General features: G+C 52.9%; 5 protein-coding genes across 5 annotated transcripts; 2 read left to right on the forward strand and 3 right to left on the reverse strand.

The window, feature by feature from the left end:
* Positions 1–6,861: 6,861 nt before the first annotated feature.
* CKM354_000916600 (uncharacterized protein) lies at positions 6,862–9,659 on the reverse strand (the record flags this gene model as incomplete). Its single annotated transcript, XM_044804575.1, has 6 exons — positions 6,862–7,672; positions 7,725–8,075; positions 8,126–8,489; positions 8,550–8,707; positions 8,764–9,457; positions 9,530–9,659. 6 exons carry the CDS (start codon positions 9,657–9,659, stop codon positions 6,862–6,864), a joined length of 2,508 nt encoding a protein of 835 aa, XP_044660510.1.
* Positions 9,660–12,830: 3,171 nt separating this feature from the next.
* CKM354_000916700 (uncharacterized protein) lies at positions 12,831–14,804 on the reverse strand (the record flags this gene model as incomplete). Its single annotated transcript, XM_044804576.1, has 1 exon — positions 12,831–14,804. The coding sequence occupies one exon, from the start codon at positions 14,802–14,804 to the stop codon at positions 12,831–12,833; it is 1,974 nt and encodes a 657-aa protein (XP_044660511.1).
* Positions 14,805–15,842: 1,038 nt separating this feature from the next.
* CKM354_000916800 (ribonuclease III) lies at positions 15,843–17,015 on the reverse strand (the record flags this gene model as incomplete). Its single annotated transcript, XM_044804577.1, has 1 exon — positions 15,843–17,015. One exon carries the CDS (start codon positions 17,013–17,015, stop codon positions 15,843–15,845), a length of 1,173 nt encoding a protein of 390 aa, XP_044660512.1.
* A 205-nt stretch (positions 17,016–17,220) lies between these two features.
* CKM354_000916900 (mitochondrial 37S ribosomal protein RSM27) lies at positions 17,221–17,595 on the forward strand (the record flags this gene model as incomplete). Its single annotated transcript, XM_044804578.1, has 2 exons — positions 17,221–17,512; positions 17,564–17,595. The coding sequence occupies 2 exons, from the start codon at positions 17,221–17,223 to the stop codon at positions 17,593–17,595; spliced, it is 324 nt and encodes a 107-aa protein (XP_044660513.1).
* Positions 17,596–18,435: 840 nt separating this feature from the next.
* CKM354_000917000 (uncharacterized protein) lies at positions 18,436–21,126 on the forward strand (the record flags this gene model as incomplete). Its single annotated transcript, XM_044804579.1, has 2 exons — positions 18,436–20,440; positions 20,498–21,126. The coding sequence occupies 2 exons, from the start codon at positions 18,436–18,438 to the stop codon at positions 21,124–21,126; spliced, it is 2,634 nt and encodes an 877-aa protein (XP_044660514.1).
* Positions 21,127–21,399: the final 273 nt, after the last annotated feature.

Here is a 21,399-nt window from a genome sequence, read left to right on the forward strand (position 1 = left end):
CTGTGCGAGGCTGGTCTCGGCCTTTAGGAAGTCGGTAATAGCTTTCATATCTGCGACGAAAGATTCTGCTTCTCGACTCGTAGGGGCGTCGGGCGTATGCTGTAGGACTTCGGTTCCTAGGAGGGGTTGGAACCCGTAAGTAGCTAGGAACGGGGACAGGCCGGTAGTTTCGGAGAATACTGAGTTCGCTGAGAATTCCGCTAGCGGTAGCCATTCTACCCAGTCATCTTGTAGGTACGAAACGTACGCACGCAGGTGTTGTTCGAGGACTGCATTTAGCCTCTCGGTCTGGCCATCTGTCTGCGGGTGGTAGGCAGTCGACGGGGAGCAGGTAATCCTTAGTTTCCGCGTAAGGTGTTTCCAAAAGTCAGACATAAACTTGGCGTCCCGATCAGAGACAATGTTAATCGGTTTCCCGTGGAGTCGGAAGATATTCTTAACAAACAGGCGAGCAATCTCTTCGGCGCCGTCGGTCGTAAGGCATGGGATATAGTGGCGTAGCTTCGTAAGGCGGTCGACGACTACGAAGATAGCGTCGAACCCTTCGGACTTAGGTAGGTGCGTAATAAAGTCCATCGAGATCGAATCCCAGGCACGGTCGGGTGTCGGTAACGGTTGTAGGAGTCCTCGATTACGTTGTCGGCTAGGCTTAATCCTACTACAGACATGGCAGTTCTGGACCCAGCGGCGGATATACGCGCTCATACCTGGCCAGTAGTAATCCCTCGATACGATCTGGTACGTGCGGGCTCTTCCAGGGTGTCCGGCAGCTGGGGTTTCGTGGCAGAGGCGGAGAACTTGGTCGTAAAGCTCCTCGTTGTTCGGTACGTAGAGTCGGTTTCGGTAGAAGAGCAGGTCCTCTCGTAGCTCGCACTGCGCGAGCTGGATCGTCGGGTAACGGCTTTTCCCTTCTCGTATTGCGTCTATTATCTCGCAGAGGGTCTCGTCGGTTCGATATCCTTGCCTTATCGTTTCCTGGAGCTCTTCGGGGATCTGTACTGCGCTAACAGCGTCCCTCGGCGGGGACTGTTCCCTTGTTCGGATTGGGAAGGCGTATAGCTGCGGTTCCGGCGTAGGTAGCGTATAGATCGTAACCTGGTCGGAGAACGATACTCGTTTTTGTTTCCTAGGGGCAGGGAGGTTTTCTCGTTTTAGGATCGTTTGGCTCTGGTGCTGTAGGCGTTCATCCCCCTCTTTAGGCAGATCACCTGACCTCCTGGTCAGAGAGTCGGGTTTTTGGCCTTGTTTCCCTGGTCGGTAGGTAATCTGGAAGCGGAAACGGGACAGAAATTCGGACCAGCGCGCTTGACGGCGGTTAAGTTGCTTTGTCGTCGTAAAGTATTCCAGATTCTTGTGGTCGGACAAGACTTTAATCGGGTGTTCGGCTCCCTCGAGCTCAGGGCGCCACTCTTCGAAACAGCGGATAATAGCAAGCAGCTCTTTATCGTAGATCTCGTAGTTACATTCGGCAGGGCTATGCTTCTTTGAGAAAAAGGCGATAGGTCGTAGTATTCCTTCGTTATCGTATTGGGAGAGGATCCCGGCGGACACGTAGTCGGAGGCGTCGGTTTCGACGATAACTTCCTTAGTCCAATCGAACGGGGCGAGTATCGGGCCTTCTACGAAGGCTTGCTTTAGGTCGTCGAAGGCTTTCTGGCAAGCGGGAGTCCAGGCGAACGGAGTGTCTTTACGCGTAAGAGCTGTGAGCGGCTGGCAGATTTTCGAGAAGTTCCGTATAAAGCGGCGGTAGAAATTCGCAAACCCTAGGTAGGACTGGACGTCGGTAACATTCTTCGGTTCGGGCCAGTTCTGGATTGTCTGGATCTTTTCGGGGTCCATCCGGATGCCGTTTTGGCCAACGATCATCCCTAGGAACTTAGTCTCGTGTTGGAAAAACTCGCACTTCGATAGCTTTGCGTAAAGACCCGCATCGTGCAGCTTTTGCAGGACAGCCCGGACGTGTTTTTCGTGTTCTTCTCGGGTCCGGCTGTAAATCAGGATATCGTCAAGGTAAGCAGAGCAGAACTGGTCGAGGAATTCGCGCAGAGTGTCGTTAATAAACCGCTGAAAGGTTCCCGGCGCGCCGGTGAGTCCGAAAGGCATAACGAGGCTTTCAAATAGTCCGAAACGGGTCCGGAAGGCAGTAAGATATTCTTGCCCTTCTTTCATACGGACATTATTAAACGCAGAGATAATGTCGATCTTTGTGAAGTACTTCATGCCGCTAAGATTATTTAGAGTCTCGGTCGTTAGCGGGAGCGGGTATCGGTCCTTAACCGTAAGCTCATTTATCGCGCGGTAGTCTACACAGAGTCGTAGGCCACCCCCGGGCTTTTTAACGAACAGGACAGGTGAGGCGACTGGGGAGGAGCTTGGTCGAATAAAGCCCTTTTTGAGGTTCTCGTCGAGCCACTCCTTTAAGGCTTGTAGTTCATCTCGAGACATCCCGTAGAGGGGGCCGAATGGCGGTTCAGCGCCCTCTTTTAGCTTAATATCGTGGTCGTACGGGCGGTGTGGAGGAAGCTGGTCGGCTAGCTTCGGAGAAAACACAGAGCTAAAGTCGCGGAGGCACTCGGGCAGCTGTCCTTCGATATCGGCTTTCTCTTCGGAGGTAAATATCGACTGCAGGTCCTCGATCGTCGTATAGCAGAGGCGGTAGCCTTTCCTCTGGTACTTCGGTGCAGCATAGAGGCTTGCGGTTCGAAAGGAGATATTACAGACGTCGACGAGTTTATTCTTCCTCCGGGTAGCTAAACGGGGGACCTTCCGGGTATAGACCTTAACCTTAGCGGGGACTAGTGAGACGTTACAGTGTGACTGGCAGTACGGGCTGTCAAATAATAGAGTAGCGTTAGCGGCGCTAAGATTCACGCTATGGCCTTCCATCCAAGGATAGCCAAGAATCATCGGGCAGCCGCCTAGCTTCGTAAGGCGAAAGACAACATTTTTTTCGGTATGTTCGCCGATTCGCAGGGCGCAGACTGTGCCGTACTTAAGAGCGAACTCGCGTTCTCCCTCCTGGTCGTCGACAGGCAACATATAGACCTCTTTCTCGAGAGTCTGGATAGGTAGGCCTACCTCAGTAGCCCACTGCAGGTCGATAAGGCCATAAGCCTCGCAGCCGGTATCTAGTAGGGCGTAGTCGGAGATTTCGGAGCCGTTAACGGTGGTAGTAAACTGAACCTTTGGGGAAACGGAGCGGTCAAACTTATGTGGCACCCTAAGCGCTGTAGCAGAAATACGGAAAACCTCTCTCTTTAGAGGGTTAGGAGCAGTAGGCGGGGATCCAGAAGACAATTCAGAGGGTAAACAATGCTTCTTACTCCGAACAACGTCGGGTAGAACGCAGGGTCGGTAGCTAGTTGCGGGGGCAGGTAAGGCCTCGCGCACACTTAACGCCGGGTAGCGACTGTTACCAAGCGTACGCCTTTTTCCGACGTGTTCGGAGACGGACTACGGGCAAGAGGTAACTGCGGGGGAGATCGTCCTCGAGAGGAGAGGGGTGAAGCGGTGCGGGTGGTCTCGTTAGCCCGCCGCTTCTCTGCGCGTCGTTGCTCGTCGCTAAACTGTTTCCAGGAAGGGCGGGTGTCCGGTTCGGTGCAGTGTTTCACCTGGTGGCCTGGCTTGTGGCAGCGGAAGCAGTTTCCGGTTTCTTTGTCTGTCCTCTGGTTCCTCTTAAACCGGTCGAGGTCCATAGGATCGGGCGACCTCTCTTTAATAGCAGCGGCGTAGGTTTTCTCGTTACGGGCAGCAGGCGGAGTAGTCGGTCGTAAGGTGCGGGGGTTCGGGATAGCAGGGGTTTGGTTATAGTACCGGCGACGGTTCTCGAGGTCTTGCAAGTGTGCGGCGAGCTTGAGGTACTCTCGCGTCGGTGGAGGACTATGGACGAGCATCTGTTTAATCTCGTTCGAAACGGCTTGTTCGAGGAGCGTCGAGAGAGATTCCTCGGTCATCTCAGCCTCTAGTCCTAGGCGTTGAAACTCGGCGAAGAAGGCAGCAAAGTCCTTATTAGTTTGGCGGAAGCGGAACAGGTCGGCGCGGGCATTATTAACACGGTTCGGGTCTCCATAGGCGTTGTCGAGAATCTGAAGAACGTTCTGGTAGTCTGGAAGTTGACAGATCCCGTCCTTAATATACGGTAGGATCTGAGAGTAAGGGATCCCAGAGAGGCGGCTTGTTACGTAGGATATACGAGACTGGGGCGTTGCGAAGCGGTCGCAGTTTACGAACATCTTTTCGTGTATCTGAGAGACAAAGCGGCGGAGGTCCTTGCGGTCGCCGGTAAACTTCTCTGGGTCGGGTAGCTTCTCAGATCGTTGGCTAGACTCGGTAGGTGCGGCAGGAGTAGGCGGAGTCGTTCGCGGAGTAGGATCTGCGCTCTTCTTAGCGCGCGTGTCGGCAGGTAGGGACGGCGGGGTTTGTACGATAGGTTGGGCGAGGTGGAGGGCTCTCTCGACCTCTATCTTTGCTAAGAGCAGTTCCTCGCGGAATTTCGTTTCCTTCTCTTCATACGAGCTCTTCTGGAAGTCGATAACGGCACGTAGTTGAGAGATTTCAGTACGGGCGGACTGGAGGGCTTCTTGGGTCTCGGAAGCGCGGATTTGTTCGCGGACAAGCTCGTTCGCGAGCTTATCCTGGCCGTTATCGTGTTCGTCGATATAGCGGTAGGCGGACTGGAAATAGGCGTACCAGAGGGACGGGTGGGTAGCGGCATGCTCAGAGAACTGAGACTCGGTTTCCGGGAGGAACGGAGGTAGAGGGCGGTCGACAGCCATACCTAAAGGTAGGAGCTACGTAGTGTCACGGGCGGAGGCTAGCAGGAAGGTAGGTATGGTTGACACAGGTACAGTTGCTACGGACAGGGCTCAGGTGCTCTGCGCTACCATATGGGTAGCCCGAATTGACAGGACGTAGCTCGAAGAGAGGAAGGGAGAGCTTTCTCTCTTCGAGCGTACAAGTGTGCAGGCGCTCCCGTGCTTCCCGCGCACGTGAGCCGGGGCCGGCGTTACTAACTTCCGCCGACTTCCAGGCAGTCTTATGTCTACGGGCCCAGCCCGTGACACTTAAGGTCCTCTATTCTACGTTTAAGGCAATAGCCTATAGCTTAGTTAAGAGTAGCCTTTATTCGTAATAGGCTTAGTTTAATATTCGTATTAATTTAGAGCTCGGTATATAAATATATTCGTACTAGATTAAGAGATAAAGGTTAGGCCCTAGACTTAAAGTACTAAACTGCGTCGTCTAGTTATAAAGATAGTACGGGTGTCGATAGCTCTATCGAAGAGCGAAAGTCTAAGACTAGGACCCGGCTTCGCTATATAGCCGACGAGAGTAAGGACGAGGACGAGGACGAGGATAAGGACTAGAGCCCGGCCGAGGAGAGTAACAAGACTAGGGCTTCCTTACGTAAAAAGACGAAGAATTAGAATAATTCCGATAAAGACGAGGCGCAGGTCTTAAAGCACGCGACTAAGGTAGCCCTACTAAAGACTAAGACTAAGACTAAGCCTTTGCCGGAAGAGGTAAAAGCTAAGGCCCCGAAGCCTAAGAAGAGCAAGAAGTCTACTACTACTACTAATAAGGGTTAATCCGACATAGACGAAGAAGACGTCTACTAGCGTCTAAAGAAGCTCGAGCAAGCAAAGACTACGACTAAGCCTAAGTCTGCCTCGAAAGAGGCTAAGGCGAGGCCCTAGAGACTAAGAAGACGAAGAAGGAGCAGACTAAGACTAATTCTTTATCTGAGTCCTCTGCCCCCCGTCCTCGTCTAAGTCCGAAGACGAAGACGAAGAACCGTACGAGAAGAAGAAGAAGAAGAAGAAGAAGAAGAAGCGAAAGTCGACGTTGTTATCGAAGACCGCGACTAGGACGAAGGAAGGAGCCTCGTCTAAGTTCAAGCACCTTGCCAAGCGTCTAGTCTCCGAGTCGGACGAAGAGGTTAAGACCCCCCCAGTTAAGCAGATTAAGGTAAAGAAGGAGGCCTCGTCCAAGTCGGCTGCTAAGCGTTCCGCCTCTGTAATAGACGAGGAGAGTGACCATCCTCCAGCTAAGAAGCAAAAGGCCAAGTCCAAGGAACTCGCAGAGTCGATTAACAGTCCCGAACCCTTCACTCGCCGCCGTATTCAGGGCGTAGAGGATTAGGACTCTCGCACCAAATCGACCAAGACCAAGCCCTCGTCCAAAGTCAAGCAGGAGGTCGTGGTGTTGAGCTCCAATAACCTGTCCTCCGAACCTGAGGACGAAGTAGTTATCGCCGAGACGCCTCCAAGAGTTCGCGGAGAGCAGAGAAACAGGGGTAGTCGTACCGTCCACGGCGTGGGTCACGGCAGCGGAAGAACACCAGTGAACACTCCACCACCAAGCTCTGCTGTCAAGAACAAGGGCACGCTCAGCAGCAAGAGTAAGGGTGGTCGCTGAGTACCGTTGCATTGAACAGGTCATCTTCTGGCCAACGTATTTCACCAGGCCCTGGTAAATGGCCCAAGTCCGGCTTCTCGCTGAGACGTGCCATAACCAGGCCTCATCTGTTGGAAAGGTACTGCTGCTGCTTTGCAATAGCACAGGACCAACAACATACCACGACGACTGAGGCCAGACATCAGGCAGTAGTCATAGCATGAGCTTCAGATATGAGATTAAATGAGAGCATGATTCGCTCTGGATGAGTACACGAGGCCTCAAGCTATGTGCTTTACCGAGAGCGACCATTATGCTCAAGACTTCTTCTCTTGTATCATCCTCATTCGAGTGTACGTCCGCTGCACAGTAACTAACACAGTTGATGTCTCCCAAGGCGATTGATATTCATCTGCCGAGAGACAGCATTGGAGATTTCGTGTCGTAGCACAGCCAGAATCCCTGTTACCTTGCAGAAGTAGCCTCAATCAACCGCATCTTCTCATTAGTCTCGAGTGGCTGTACATGAGCCAGCCAGATGCCCTCGACCCAGCGCTGAGTTTCAATCTCCTTCCGTGTTTGACGATGCGCGGCCGACTTGATACTTTTGGCTATACCTGTAGCCGGATACGCCAGGGTCCCAAACATGCCCGCTCCAGTCTTCGTAACCAATCCAGTAAGCCCTTTACCAAGTCCTGTAGCCAACCCAGCGGCGCCATTCTTCTTGACATCTCTGTATGGCTGCGCGACCAATCCCGAAAGACCATCTGCAAAGCCCCAAGCAAATGTCTTCCCAGCAACAGCGAAGCCACTCCCGATCCCTGTTACTTGACCGTGGTCTCGAACCTTGTCTCCGTAGTGTCCAGGTATAGACTTCATGCCTTCTGTGATTGCAAGAGGGATATCTGAGGTCATGCCTTTGAGTGCCTTTGGGCCGAACATTCCTATGCTTCTGACACTAGCTAGTCCCGTGTTCTGCTTGCCAGGTCGCCGGCGGGAAGTGGTAGATTGATGAGACTTGCCCGTCATGTCGCTGTGCGTGCTGGCGGCGCCGGACTTAGCAGAATCGAGGCTCTGTTGTTGTTCTTGGACAAACTGTTCCAATACTACTGCCCTGGCTTTCTGTCGCTGTTGTTTCTGATGTTGCCCAATCGGTCTTGTAACAATACCTGTAATGCAATCTCCAAGGTCTATCGCTGTTCCTAATGTGGCAGATACACCACCACTGACCGGGTCCCATCGGGTGGTCTGGATACTGATGGGCTTTGTCTTGTAGCTACAAACACTTAGCTGGCTGCGCAAGAAAATCCATATTGGCATGGTCTCACCATTTCATGCGTTTTCGAGCATCGGATTGGACTTCAGCCAGCGATGCCGCCGCAGCTTTGCTGAGCTTCAGCCGCCGATTCGACTTCTTGTAGCTCCAGACTGCAGGCTGATCGGGCAACATGTCGCATTGGATGTCTTCAACAACCAAATGTCTGTGGAACGACTGCACAGCAGCATGAACACCATTTTCGTGGACCATGCGGTCCGCAATAGCTGTCGCAGCTGCCTTTGCTTCTACTGTGAGGCAAAATTGGATGCCCTCTGCCAGCAGAGCAGCTGTGAGCTTTTTAGGAGGTAGCGGTTCCGGGCCTGCACCTGCGGACGCTACCATGTGGCCCCAGAATGGTTGGCTGCAACGTCGTCAGCATGATGAAAGGGCTGAGACATCCATCCCACATACTCGCCAAAGAATGGGACAATCAATGTCGGAATGCCGTTCTTAAGCCCGCAGGCCGTGGTTCCTGCTCCGCCGTGATGCACGACGGCCGCCATTCGTGGGAAAAGCCATTCATGAGGACAGTCTCCAATGTAGAAGATGTCCTCGCCAGCGTCGCCGCCAAGTTCAGACCAACCTTTTGAAATGATCGCTCTTGCTCCGCTGACTCTCACGGCCTCAGTAATGACGGACAGAATTTTCTGTGGATCATCGAGCACGATGCTGCCAAAGCCGATGTAGACTGGAGGAGGCCCTGACTTGAGGAACTCGTCGAGATCGGGAGCTGGTGTATATGAAGGAGTGCTGCGGAAGAAGAACCCACAGACATCTGGAGAAGGTGCACACCGTTAGCACGACATAGCAAGAAAGACGTTGAAGAGAGAGCCACCAATATTCTCAGCCCAATCGACAGGCTTAGCAACAAGAGCAGGAGACCAGCAATACGTGGTTGGTATTTTCAGTTTGTCCACCAGTAGCGGACCATCTATCATGTCAACTGGATCCAGATCAATGTCTTTGCGGAAGTCGTTGATGACGTCGCCCAATCTATTGCCAAGGCCATGTTAGCTGTTGAGCAGGCTCAAACGTCGCAATCACCTTACCCTTGCCATGTCATCCACTCAACGATATGATAGGACAGGAAGTTAGCAACGTGAGGATCGTCGCCGACGTTCTTCAGATTCGCCAAGGGATGGGGAAATGCAGCGGTAGCTGTCCACGGCATAGTAAACATCATGTGGAGAGGAATGCCCATGGCCTCGGCACAATGAACATGGGCGAAGCTGGGTGGATTCGCAATGATAGCGTCGGCCACAAAAGGCGTGTCGAAAATGGGATCCGGCAAGACGCAGGAATCCCAGAATCCTTCCAGCATATCAGCTACCATTGTCCTCTTTCGCGAGATTTCTCCATCCATAATCGTCTTCATAGAGGGCATCAGGCTGGGGTTCTTGACCATGTATGCCATCAGTGCAGCAGGATCACCACCAACTGGATAGAACTCCAGGCCAGCCTTGCGAACGAAATTCGCAAACACATCGTGCGTGGCTACACGGACACGGTGCCCGTATTTCTGAAGCTCGCACCCCAGTGCCAAAAACGGCTGCACGTCACCACGACTGCCCACAACGTGGATGACAATGTTCATCTTGATAACCCATGTCGGCAAAGCCTTCTCTGATTCTGCTGTAGGAGGAGGTGTGGTCTCGATCGTCGAATAGTCTGGTGGTGCCGGTAGAAAGTGCGACAATCTCTGAAGGGTACGAGAGCTGAAGTCGATGTCGATGCGCGCATCATCTGGTGCATTTGATAAGTACTGACAGGGTGCCAAGTTTCAAGACAGTCGATCTTGAGGAGAACTTCGCGAACCTTCCAGAGAATAAACCGGAGGGCTGTCGCAATCTGAGCTCAAGCTTGGTGGGTAGGATGGTAGCTCATGGAAAGATGGCCCGGACGAGATGGTGGAGGATCTGCGCCTGCCATCCTTGATAGAGGTCATAGATGCTGAGAGGAGGTGCGAGTGAGGTCAATTGGTGCATAAACAATGAATATGGCAGCTGCTAGAAAAAGGTTTAGTGTTGTAAAGAAGCAAAGGACAGAATGAATAAATATAATGGTCATGGACTGAACGCTGTCTCTTCTATGATTGCCGCAGTGATCACGAATTTATTCGCGGCTCAAAGACTCAGCCTCGGTGATGGGGCAATGGGTAACGTACGTGCCCATTGGACCAAACTCTACCATCATAAGTAGTCGGCAAAACCATCGGCGTGTTTGTCGCTGGCAAGGACAGCGTCATGCCTTCTGAGTTCGTGGTCGAGACTGTGAGTAGGCTAGCTGCTTTTGTGCTAGCCCCATCCCTAGACCTTGCTAGCGAACACTCTTGTCCGTGTTGTGAGCGTATTCCGTATCTCGTACTTCGTTCCTCCCTCAACATCGCCTCACAAGTCCTGACTACATATAGATACCCTGCACAACGACCCGCCCACTGTCACGGCCGCACTCTCACCTTTGAATACCCATGTGTTGAGCTGCGCCTTCTCGGGCTGTACGCCGTACGCGTAATTTCGCCCAACTTCGCAGAACAGATCATGAAGCTTGCAGACGGTACGATGAACCAGGAGACAGTCTGCACGACAAAACAACGGCCATTCCGGGCGGCTCGCCAAACAGGAATCTCAGTACCGAAGCAATTCCGAAGGCCCGCCACAATTGCCTCGAGAACCATCAGTCCTGTTCTCCATTCTTGAGATCCATGGAGGCGCATTGCCAAGGATACAACGCAGCGAGTGTTCCTAACAGAACCAACGCTCTTGTCATGAGCTCAGTCAGTCGCCTTTTGGCCGCGAACAGCTGGCGCCGAGATACCGAAAATTGGGAATGCATTGGTAGGAAAGGGACAGGAGATCATGCTCATGGACAAACATCGCCCGTCGTTGCCGACATCCATGGTCATGATCAGGGCTTGAGTGCCTTCGCCATCTCCAATCGGAAACCTGGAGCTGCCAGCGCACCTGGAGCACAAGGGACGATGAATGCAGGCAGTAGGTACAACCGCGGCTCATGTCGAGTTCGGCGCCGCGGGTTGCGCGAAAGTTTGCACTCGCAGAAATGTAGGAGGCAAGCGATTCCTCTGAATTTTGATGTCAACGAGGCTGGAGTCGCATAGGTCTGCCCACAGAAACACCGCCGTCAATTTGGCAGACGAATGAGCATTAGTGCTACTAATCATCCTATGGAACGTTTTTAGGGACACCAGGCCTCCCATGCTTTGCCGCAAACCCAAAGACTGCAGCTGCGTTCCGTCCTTTGTATGAGAGTCGAGTCACCCTCTTCTTCTCTGCTGGTCCTTTTACAACAAGTTTCAGGCCCGGATGATACTGCTTCTCAAGTCGCTCTCCGGACAGCAGCTCGCGATAGTCAAGTGCCAAGTTACCTGTGCCTTCTTCTCTCAGTAGAGCCAGAGTGAACGATTCCAGCGCCAGAAGTCGACGTGCCAAGGTCGTTAAAAGAGACAGCCAGGTGAGATCCGCCACAGTTGTAACTTGGACGAGGTGCAATTCGGTTAAGCTGTTCGCCGAAGCTGCCAGAAGACTGTAAATCGAGTGCGCAGGAAGCTTGGTGTGCGAGAGGCGTAAGGTCTCGAATTTCGGCAGTACTCTGTCCGCGGATATTGCCTTATACTCAGGAAATCCTTCGATTGAGATGTTCAAGTCCTGGAGACTCGCAGCATGATAGAGAATCTGCTCGAGCTAGTGCGTGCAGCTCTCCTGATCTAAACGCAGGTCTGCGGATCGCAACATTGGAAACCCGGTGCTCTGTCCTTGTTTGTCGGGCGCGAATTCGATTCGCAACTCTGATACGCGAGGCGATCCAAGAGCGATTGACTGACCACTTTGTGCAAAGCGTGGCAGGTGTAGTGGAGAGCTTTAAGAGAACGGAACTATCGACATCATAGCCAGATTACCACCTTCCACAATTTCTCGAGCGAGAGTGAGAGCAGTTGGATGACTCGTCGCCTGTTGGCTTCATCAAATCTCGTATGATATCCATCTCTGAGCAAAATTTGAGATTCGCAGCTTCGATGCGATAGTCCCGAATCAGGATCGTATGCGGCCGTATCAGCTTCTGCCGTAACACATTCTGGACGGCTGTGACATCGAGCTGACTTGAGTCGATATTACCAGATCCATAACGAGACCAGATATGATAGGCCGTATCCATTGATGGCAGCTCGAAGAGGCGTATGGATCAACCAACTCGCTATCGTCCGTGACGCTGATGACTTTCACATATGCTGCGAGTTCCGGATCTGCTGCGAGGCGATTCAGGCGCTGCAAGTCTGATCTCATGAGGGAAGTTCTCCGAAATGGCTCCAGGCATTGCCGTGGAAGCTAGACATGCTTTGCGTAATCCCACTTGGTCCGACGGTCGTAAACACTTGCGGCTGATTGGTATAAGTCTTCAAGAACGTTTAGATCAGCAAGGGCTTCCAAAGATGCTTACAGGCGCTCACACAACTCCTCGACATGCATCGCTGGACTTATACTGGCCATCACGTTTCCATCTCAATACAAGCAGTCCTCGGCTTTGCACTGGGCTGCGATACTAAGAGAAGCCTAGTATCCTGAATACTGCCCTACAACGCGCGTGTGTCGGTTCTCGAGGACGGACGATGATGCCGTCTATTAATGCAGGATATTGTCGCCGAGCACTTCGCCTTGCACTCTGCGTAGGCGCCAACTTTTGCAGTGCGATACTCCGAGTTGGGTGCTCACAGTACATTCTCGGCGAATCACACTGAAGTTCGACCAAGCGTATACGTATTAGCGTGGGGCGTTGTGTCGCGAACAAGACCGAAGCAGAAACGTAGAGATGAGTACACAGACATCACCTTGCCTCATGGCTGGTGCTGACCAGAACAAGTACGAACACGCGACAATGGTTACCCCGCTCCGCCAATTCGAGCGGGTGGATTAGTTTCAGCACATCAAACTCCCACACTCCCAATCGAACGCTGCCGAAAGTCACGTCGACACTCACAGCACGGGACCAACGGAGCGCGCTGAGAAGGAAGCAGGTGGCCTCGGAACTAGAATCAAATTGTCTAGACTAGACCCCATATTCCATGCTAATTACAAATGAATTGTCCGCTTCGCGGCTGTACACCCTACATGTCCTCACTCTTCACCACGCTGCCCATGCTGTTCACACTCCTGAACCCGTAGCTCGCCCTGATCGTTCGCCTGCCCTCCTTATGGTGATGCTCATGCTGCCTGCTCGCATAAAACTCCTCCATCTCTTCCAAATCTCTACACTTCGCCTCATATCTCGTCACCGCCTCATCGCGCTCGTGATCCGCCTCAGTGCGAGCCTTGATCGCGCGTTCCTTCTCACTGCGTGCCTCCCGGAGCATAGTACGCAGCTGTGTAAGCTGGTACTCGTAATCGGAATGACCGCCTTGGCTTTCCTCGTAGGTCTCGCAGATTGACTCGTATCTTGTCTCGCACTCGTGCAGCTTCTTCTTGGTGCAGTCGTGATCCTCATGGGCGACGCTGAGTTCCGCCTTGAGCGAGACCATGACTGCTTGGAGGGAAGTGATTTCCGCTTCCAGATTGGTGCATCGACCTTGATGACTTTCGCATTCCGACTGCAGGCGCTCAATGCGTTCACTGAGAGTGTGAATCTCTTCACTCTTCTCCTTGATCGTCGTTTCGTGGCGGCGGATTGATTCTTTGAATACCAGAATCTCGCGGTGGCTGTTCTCCGCCTCCTTGCACTTGCCGTGATAATCCCGCTCGAGATGCTCCTTGATCTTGGTGATGCGTTTGAGCTCTTCGGTCTTTTTGGTGATCGTTTCCTTGAGTTCACTCTGCTTCGACTCAATGACGCGAAGCTCTTCCCGAATAGAAGTGATCTCGCGTTCAGCGTGCTCCCACTTCAGCTTCCACTTTCCACAACGTTCTTCGGCATCTTCCCAGCGGCAGTGCTCCTCGTCATAGTTGCAGACCAAGACCTTGCACCTCTCCTCAAGCTCCTTCTTCTCGCTCTTTAGCTTGATGACCTTCTCCCGCACTTCGCGCACTTCTCTCTCTGATCTCTCAATAGTCTCCTTGTCTTCCTTCTCCTTCTTCTCATAGTACTCAATCGTCTCCTTGAGCTTGCGCTTGGTTTCGTCATGCTTGTGGTGGCACTTGCGAAGATGTTCCTCCAGCTCGCCCTTCTCATGAAGCCATTCATGCTTCTCCTTCTTGAGAACGGCATAGCTCTGTTTGACACTGGTGTAGTCCACCTTCATCGACTCATACTTGGTGCTCGTTTCGGTGCTCTTCGCCTCGAGCTCATAATATGTCTCCTTGAGATCACGTAGCTCGCACTCATGCTTCTTCGCATCATCCTCGGCGTGCTTGCACCGCTCCTCGGTCAGCACCAGAAGCGCAGAAGTCTCTTGCAGGGTTGTCTCTGTCTTCTCCTTCTCCTCCTTGAGGTATTTGAACACATCCTTCTGCTCAGCGATCTCGCGACGTGCTTCGCCCAGCTCGCAATCACGATCAGACAGCTTCTGCTTGAATTCTGAAACACTAGCAAGGGCGGCAGTGATTTCAATCTTGAGTTTCGCAATTTCAGTCTTGCTCTGCTCGTGTTCATGGTTGTGACTGTGCCACTCGCGCTCCTTGCGTTCGATGATTTCCGTATATTCGTCGATGCGCTCACACATGCGATCCATCTCCAGATAGCAGGAGTCGCGCTCCGAGATGATTTTGCTCCAGACTTCTCGCAGAGATATACTCCGCCTGGAAATACCAGTCATGAGTTCCATCAATGCAGAGAATTCGGTCTCAGCTTGAAAGCTGAGCTCTTTGGACACCTCAGAACGATGATGTCCATGACGGTGGCTTGTTCGACGACGGGTCACTCGAGTGCTGTCGAAAGAGCTTCGCACAGAGCACGCCGGGCTCGCATCTCTAGGACGGTCGATGGACACATCTCCTGGAGGGCATCTGATTATATGTGGCTTCTCCACAACTGCGAAGGCCGATTCGTCTGGCGTTGGCAAGTCCGCCTGGATCTCAGCAACGTCGATCGCCACGCCATCGAGCTTCTCACCAAGGCTGACTGGCTGTGAAAAATGATGGGTAGCCATGTCGACAATCCTTGATGTTCAACACCGTGTAAAGAGTACTAATGGAGCTGGTCGATCAACGCAGCGAACCAGAACGCTGGAGAAGTGGTGTGCAATTGAATCATTCCGGTCGTCCAAGAGACTCGATTTATATGATCCCAAAACCACGCGGTGCTTTGAACTCGCGTCCTCCGAGAACATCTAGAAGCGCTCAGCTCAGCCATGGCTCTCGGTGTGAGCGATGGCTTGCATGCTACCCTCGTGCAGCCACGTGGATATGCAGCCACATCGCGTGCTACCTGTTTATGGATGAAGCTGCAAGCCAGTGGCTGATCTTCTAACTCGATATAGCTCAGTTGGCAATGCACGTGATTTGAAAGTCCGGGCTGTCCAATATGCAAATGCAGTTAGACTGTATCTGCTTTGGCCGAGACCATTGCACGTGCCCATGGAGCTGCATCTATTGTCTCAATTCGACCACGCGCGTCGAAGGCAGGAGATCTAGAATCTGTAGCTATCGTCGCCTCTCAATAGTGGAAGCCACCACCAGGGATGTGGACTACTCCTGATTGCTTGCTCGTGAACATCGGCGGGGGAGCCCTGCCGGAACTTGATTTGGCTTCATCGTGTCGATTGCACTCTGGCCTGGGGAACCACGAAGAGCAGTCTCAGCAGTGAAGACTGGTTGGCGAAATTGAGGTCGTCTCTGTCACATACCTCCATATCGGGCCATTGCCAAGCTCAGCGCTGGAACGCGGAGAGTTCTCTCTTCGTGAACAGACAGCGGACATTTCGAGCCTGTTGGCGATAGCGACACTTATTTGTCCATTCGTACTTGGCAAGAGGCCAGAGTCATCCGAGAGCCAGCTGTAGCAGTGTCAAACCTCGCTGGACACGCAAGCTGCCGACTGGAGATCAAGTCGATCCAGCTACTGACTGCTGCCCTCTGAGCTGCCCACCAGACCGAGTTTCACATCGTAAGACTCTGCATCTAGACACCCGTCCTCACTGGCCGCTGCAGCAGTACCAGGGCGCCTATATCAGGCCCATCTGCTCACTTCATTCTCCATCGGCTTTCACGTCGGAAGCAGCCTTTTTCTTGGCTTCATTTCGACGCTCCCGCTCTGCGAGTACCTTTTGCTCTAGCTCCTTGACAAATTGCATCGTGGTCGGATCGTACATGGCCTTGATAGCGGCCCAATTACCTGCCTCAACCTTGTTCTTGCCCTCAGCTTTGGCGAGTAAACTTTTCTCAATTGCGAAGAAAGCCGACTCCACATACAGCGCGATGAAGTGAACATTTTGCCCAAGCTTGTCACCCTTGAGCTCCACGGTTGGTTTATCAGTGTCATAGTGCAGACGGACGAGGTTCGCGCCGCAGAGACGTTTCTGGAGCGTGGCCTTCGCATTCACATCATACGTTGAAATGAGATCCGCCGCGCTTTGCGACTCCTTGTGGTGAGCCAACGGATCCTGCTCGATCGCCTTGAGTAACCTTGGCGCCCACAGTGTCACACACCATTGTTCCGCAGTATCGTAGCCTCTAGCGTCGAAATCGCTCAGCACAATGGCGGCCACGTAGGCTTCGAAGACATCTCCCAAGATTTTGTTGAATCCCTTGTTACCGCGTCCTTGGCTATCGCGCATCATGTTCTCGACCTCACCACCGACTTCGACCAATTCATGAAAGCGGTAGGCTCGCGAGTACTCGGCGAGCGTCTCGTTCTTGACCAGCAACTCGCGAAGCTGCGACATACGCCCAGCGGGAAGTTGTGGATAGCGGCCGTAAATGAGTCGTGAAGCGAAGAGCTCCAGGTAGGCGTCTCCCAGGAATTCGAGGCGCTCGTAGGTGACATCCCCAGCGGCCACTTCGCGGCTTATGTTATAATGCGACTTGTGGCGGAAGGATGCTTGACGGTACTCGTCCTTGACGGGAGGCAGCTGCGGCAGGTCCGTCCCTACACTCACGCTCACTTCGGCGGGAGCACGCATGTAGTGCGGAGACGAGGCAGACGAAGGCAGCTTCTGCACTGCTTTGGCGTGTGATATCGAGGCATTGGGCAGGAAATCGTGGTGCTGCGCTTTCTCGGTTCTGCCGCTCTGGTGAGATCGTGCCTCCCGTGGGCGGTCGTGTCGGTCGCGTCGGTCGTGGTTGCGGTAGTGGCCAGAATCGGACTTGTGTCGCTTCGGCGAGCCGCCACCATCACCGTGATGGGACCGCTTGTGGTTCATGGTGCCTCCACGCCCTCCTCTGCGCTGTGCCAATGACAACGAGGAGATGAGCGGTGGTGATGGCGGTATTTCAGAAAGGAAGGCCCGCGGTTCGCGACTTTCTTCTGGGAGCTTAGAGCGGCCTTGGCACTCGGACCTCCGATGACTTCACCACTCCTACGCCTACTCTTGCCATTGCAGGCCATCCATCGCGCACCCAGCCGCCATGTCGGTCCCTCGCTCACGTCTTCTCGACTTGATGAAGGCGCAATGCCGCATTTTCAACACCACCTTCAATCCCACCGCACAACGACTCGGCAACAAAATCCTCCGCCAACGATTAAAGGGCCCTGGGCTGGCAGCATATTACCCCCGACGAGTGGCGACGTTTGTGGACCTGAAGAGGCTGTACCCAGGATATGAACTGTACGATGACTTTGAAGAGGATCGGTTAGAGCATCTACAGATCGCGAAGTCAAGAGGAAAGGGCGCGCCAAAGAAGAAGAAGGCAAAGACGGGTGAGTGATAGCCGTGGTGCATGAACCAGATGGGCGCTGACATGATAGCAGAAGCAAAGAAGGGCCAGAAGAAGAAGCGGTAGTGGACATGATGTTCAATTACTATATGACGCGCTGTTCAGAAGTGCCCAGCTGCGATGGAGATGTGAAGCACGCTCTGGAACCTGAGCAGTCGCATTTGCGCAAGGCCTGCAGATGGCTTACAAATGGCCGGCACACTTTTCTTGCCAGCGCAACGAGCGTGGCTTGTTGAAACGGAATCCCGACAATTCCCTGGGACGAATCGCATGGGTTCAGCGTTGTTTGCTGCCTCTCCGAAACATGGCGTCATGGCTGGCGCAAAGAGCTCGCGCTTGCTTCACTTGCAGCAGTCTACCAGACAGCGTGGCGCACGCATTGATGGCGGGCTCGATATCAAAGGGTCGGGCTGCGCCTTCCGAAGCCGGAAACAAGATCAAGAGGCCTCGCCACAAACTCAAGACGCTCTCAGATTAGAACAGCTCATCTTGCATACAGCTTCTATGGAGAAACGACTTCCACTCACGCGTCCTCCATCCGCAACACTGACACACATTGCGAGGCAGGTGGAAAGCGCCATTTGCTTGTGCGCACGTAAAAGCCGAGTGAAGTATGGGACCCAAGGGGGCTGCTGACGTTTGATAGCACCTCACATGCACATTGCTGCCTGTTGCCTGTTGCATCTTGCGCCACTTGCATGTGAACAGGTCGCACATGTTTCTCATCATGCTTCACTTGCAACATGCCGGGTGCGTCTTCAAATAGACAACCTTCACCACTCCGGCCACTATCTTTTGGCCCTCAACATCAACCTTCATTCCTTGGCCCTTGCCCCATTTCCTTAACCACCTGACTTCCGATTAGTTGCAATACAGCGCCGGTAACAACACTTAGAGGTCGGCAAGATGCGCCGCTCGCGATCGCCTGCCGGCACCAACTCAGCCCCACCGCCAACCAAGAGACGCAAAACAGCGAAACATGATGAGGCCGACCCTCTACCTACTTGTCCGATGACGCGCAAGCAGAAGCAAACCGCCCAAACACTTGCTTGTGCATTCGCGCAGGATCTTGCTCAGCATCGTGGTGTCAGCAAAGAGTTCGAGAACGCTTACCAGGCCTGGATCGAAGCTGCAAAACAGCCTCAATTCGTCAAGCCGGTAATTGGACTCTATGGTGGCACTGGACAGGGAAAGAGTGAGTTTGTCAATGCATTCTCTGGACAGTCCGACGCATCCAAATCGGCCGGCTCGGGAAATGCTCTGACGTCTGTTGCGATGCTCTTCGTTTCTCATCTACATGGTCAGCAGAAGAAACACGACGCCATCGATCACATTGTGAAGCAAGATCGCCTTCAAGCGACGGTAGCCCAATGGGTTCGCGACTATGTACGGTTTCACTTCGACATCGACCCTGTACTGTCGGACGAAGAGTTAGCCGAGAGGCAAAAGCTTGCGGACGTTGCCAAAACCAGATTCCGGACACTGTTCAACAACAAATCTGGTTTCGCGACAGACGCTGAGCTCTTCGAATTCTTCAAGAACCGCAGGCATAACGACGCAGCCATCGTCGAGCAGCTCTTGGCTTGGTGTGATGAACTGCTCACCGGGTTTGATATGGTAGACGGCCATCGAAAACGTAGATTCGAGGAGGACGAGTCATCACGTCTGAACGAGGTGCTCGAGCGATATATCTATGATCAGGATGGATTTACCACTCCCTTGCTGTGGCCACTGGTCGACCTGGTCGAGAAGGCATGTCCGGACTCGCCGCATCTTCGCTACATCCACATACTCGATCTTCCAGGCATGTCAGATACAGACGAGAGCCGCGGCAATATCGCCCACCATCACTTCCTCCGTTGTCAGGCCTTATGGGTCGTAGGCAATATCAGTCGCGCCACTTCAGACAAAAGGCTCCACGACATACTGGCAACATATGGGCCGCGCTTCGGAAAGAACATCGCAGCGCTCTTGACATTTTCCGATGCAAACGCCGATGCGAACACTGCTAAGGAACTGGAAAAGCAAGGAGCAGACATGAAAGAGTATTGGATTCAGACCGAGCGAGTTCGCACCGTCATTGAAGATATTGCGAACATGAATGCGCAGTTGGACCATTCCCACCATATTGAAGATCGAAGTAGACTCGCGATGACTCTGCTTCGCTTCCAATCGGAAGTCCTTCCCCAGAGCAAGACAGCCCAGCTTGATGCCTTCGTGAAGGGACGAAACAGCTACATTGCTGCCAAATTGCGAGGAATCACACGACAATATCTTCCGCCGGGGGTGGAGCTCGCAGTCTTCTGCATTTCGAATACTCATTTCATTGCACGACCTCCGAAGTCTGACATGGGCAACACTGTCATGAGCCTGGATAGCACCAATATTCCCGCTCTACGACTACATGCTTTGAGCCTGGCCGAAGACGCGAAATTCAACAGCTATTATGCCAGCATCAACAACACGATCAGCCTCTTTGAGAGTCTCACGCTCTGGATGGCCGCGAATTCCAAGCGGCCAAAGCACTTTGAAGAGACCCTAAATGCCCCCACGCAGCAGTTAGAATCTCTTTCCTGCAGCTTTTCAGACGATATGCGGAACGCACTCAATACAGAATTGATGTGTCACGTTGCTGAAGGTCGTACCATCTTCCGCGAGAAGGCTTTGGAGGCATTGCGTGAAATCTCGGAGAGATACCACCACCTTACCTTCCGAGCTTTCATTTTCCGCGATGGTAGTCATCGTACTGCCGCGCAAGAGAGCGCAGTATGGAACGAATTGTTCTCAGACGCGCAGAGTGAGGTGATTTGCGAGCATTGGGCATCGCTGACGGAGGCTGTCAAGAAGCTGTTCCAAACATATGTCGATGACATGGTGAAATGCCTTCAAACCATGTTTGAAAAGCTCACAGGTAAGCAATTTTGACCCATGCCAGTATCGAGGTTAAGCATGACTGACTATCGAGCAGAGGATGCTACCGACCAGAAGCTGGTGACAATGCTCGAAGGCTTGTTGCACTCGTACATGAATAGCATTCGCGCGGCTTATGCACAGCTCACAATCGGCAATGACGGCGTCGATACGCGCCTCAAAATTATCAAGGAGAAAGCGACCAAAGATGTAAACACATCGTACTTCGGTCTTGCTCTGCGCCATACATACAATGCTTGCAAAATGGAGCGTGGCTCTGGCAGCCCGGAGCGCATGAGGCAGTCGCTGTCCCAGTCTCTCGACAGAACCGATGCCAACAATGGCCTACCATGCCCCTTCGAAGCGGTGCTTACTGGCCTTGATGAAGATCTGACAACGACTGTCACCGAACTGGGCGTCAAGCTTCGTGACGACCTGGACACGACTCTTACCCATCTGAAGCACGACCTTCAACGCGCCTATGTGAATACTACTGCTGCCAGAGGCACTCACGAACTGGAGGCCCACAAGCAACTCAAAGCGTCGTTGGCCAACAAGCAACATGAATATGATCTCTTGAAAGCCGGGCTCAGCGAGCTCAAGCAGAAATACAACATCCAGGATGACGAGCTGAAGCAACCTACACCCAAGAGTCTTATGCAATACATCAGGGGCTTCTTGGGTTGAAGGCTTTCAACCGACATGAGGCATTACGATCTTCCACAGAGATGATAAAGCTCATTCTCTCTGAAACATATCAGTACACGACCTGCATTTTGGATACGGCGCTCGCAGTGACCAATTAGCGGGTCAACGATCTCAGAACGGCACAGAAACGACATCTGGCATAGGCGCCGGAGCAAATCCTGTGCTCGGCAGAGTTTGCACTCTAGGCGCCACGAGGGAGCATCTTCGAAGGTCACAGAGCTTATCGCACATTTCATCCAGGACATCATACAT

This window comes from Cercospora kikuchii (genome assembly GCF_019650295.1).
Source record: "Cercospora kikuchii DNA, contig_00006, whole genome shotgun sequence".
Classification (NCBI taxonomy): Eukaryota; Fungi; Ascomycota; class Dothideomycetes; order Mycosphaerellales; family Mycosphaerellaceae; genus Cercospora; species Cercospora kikuchii.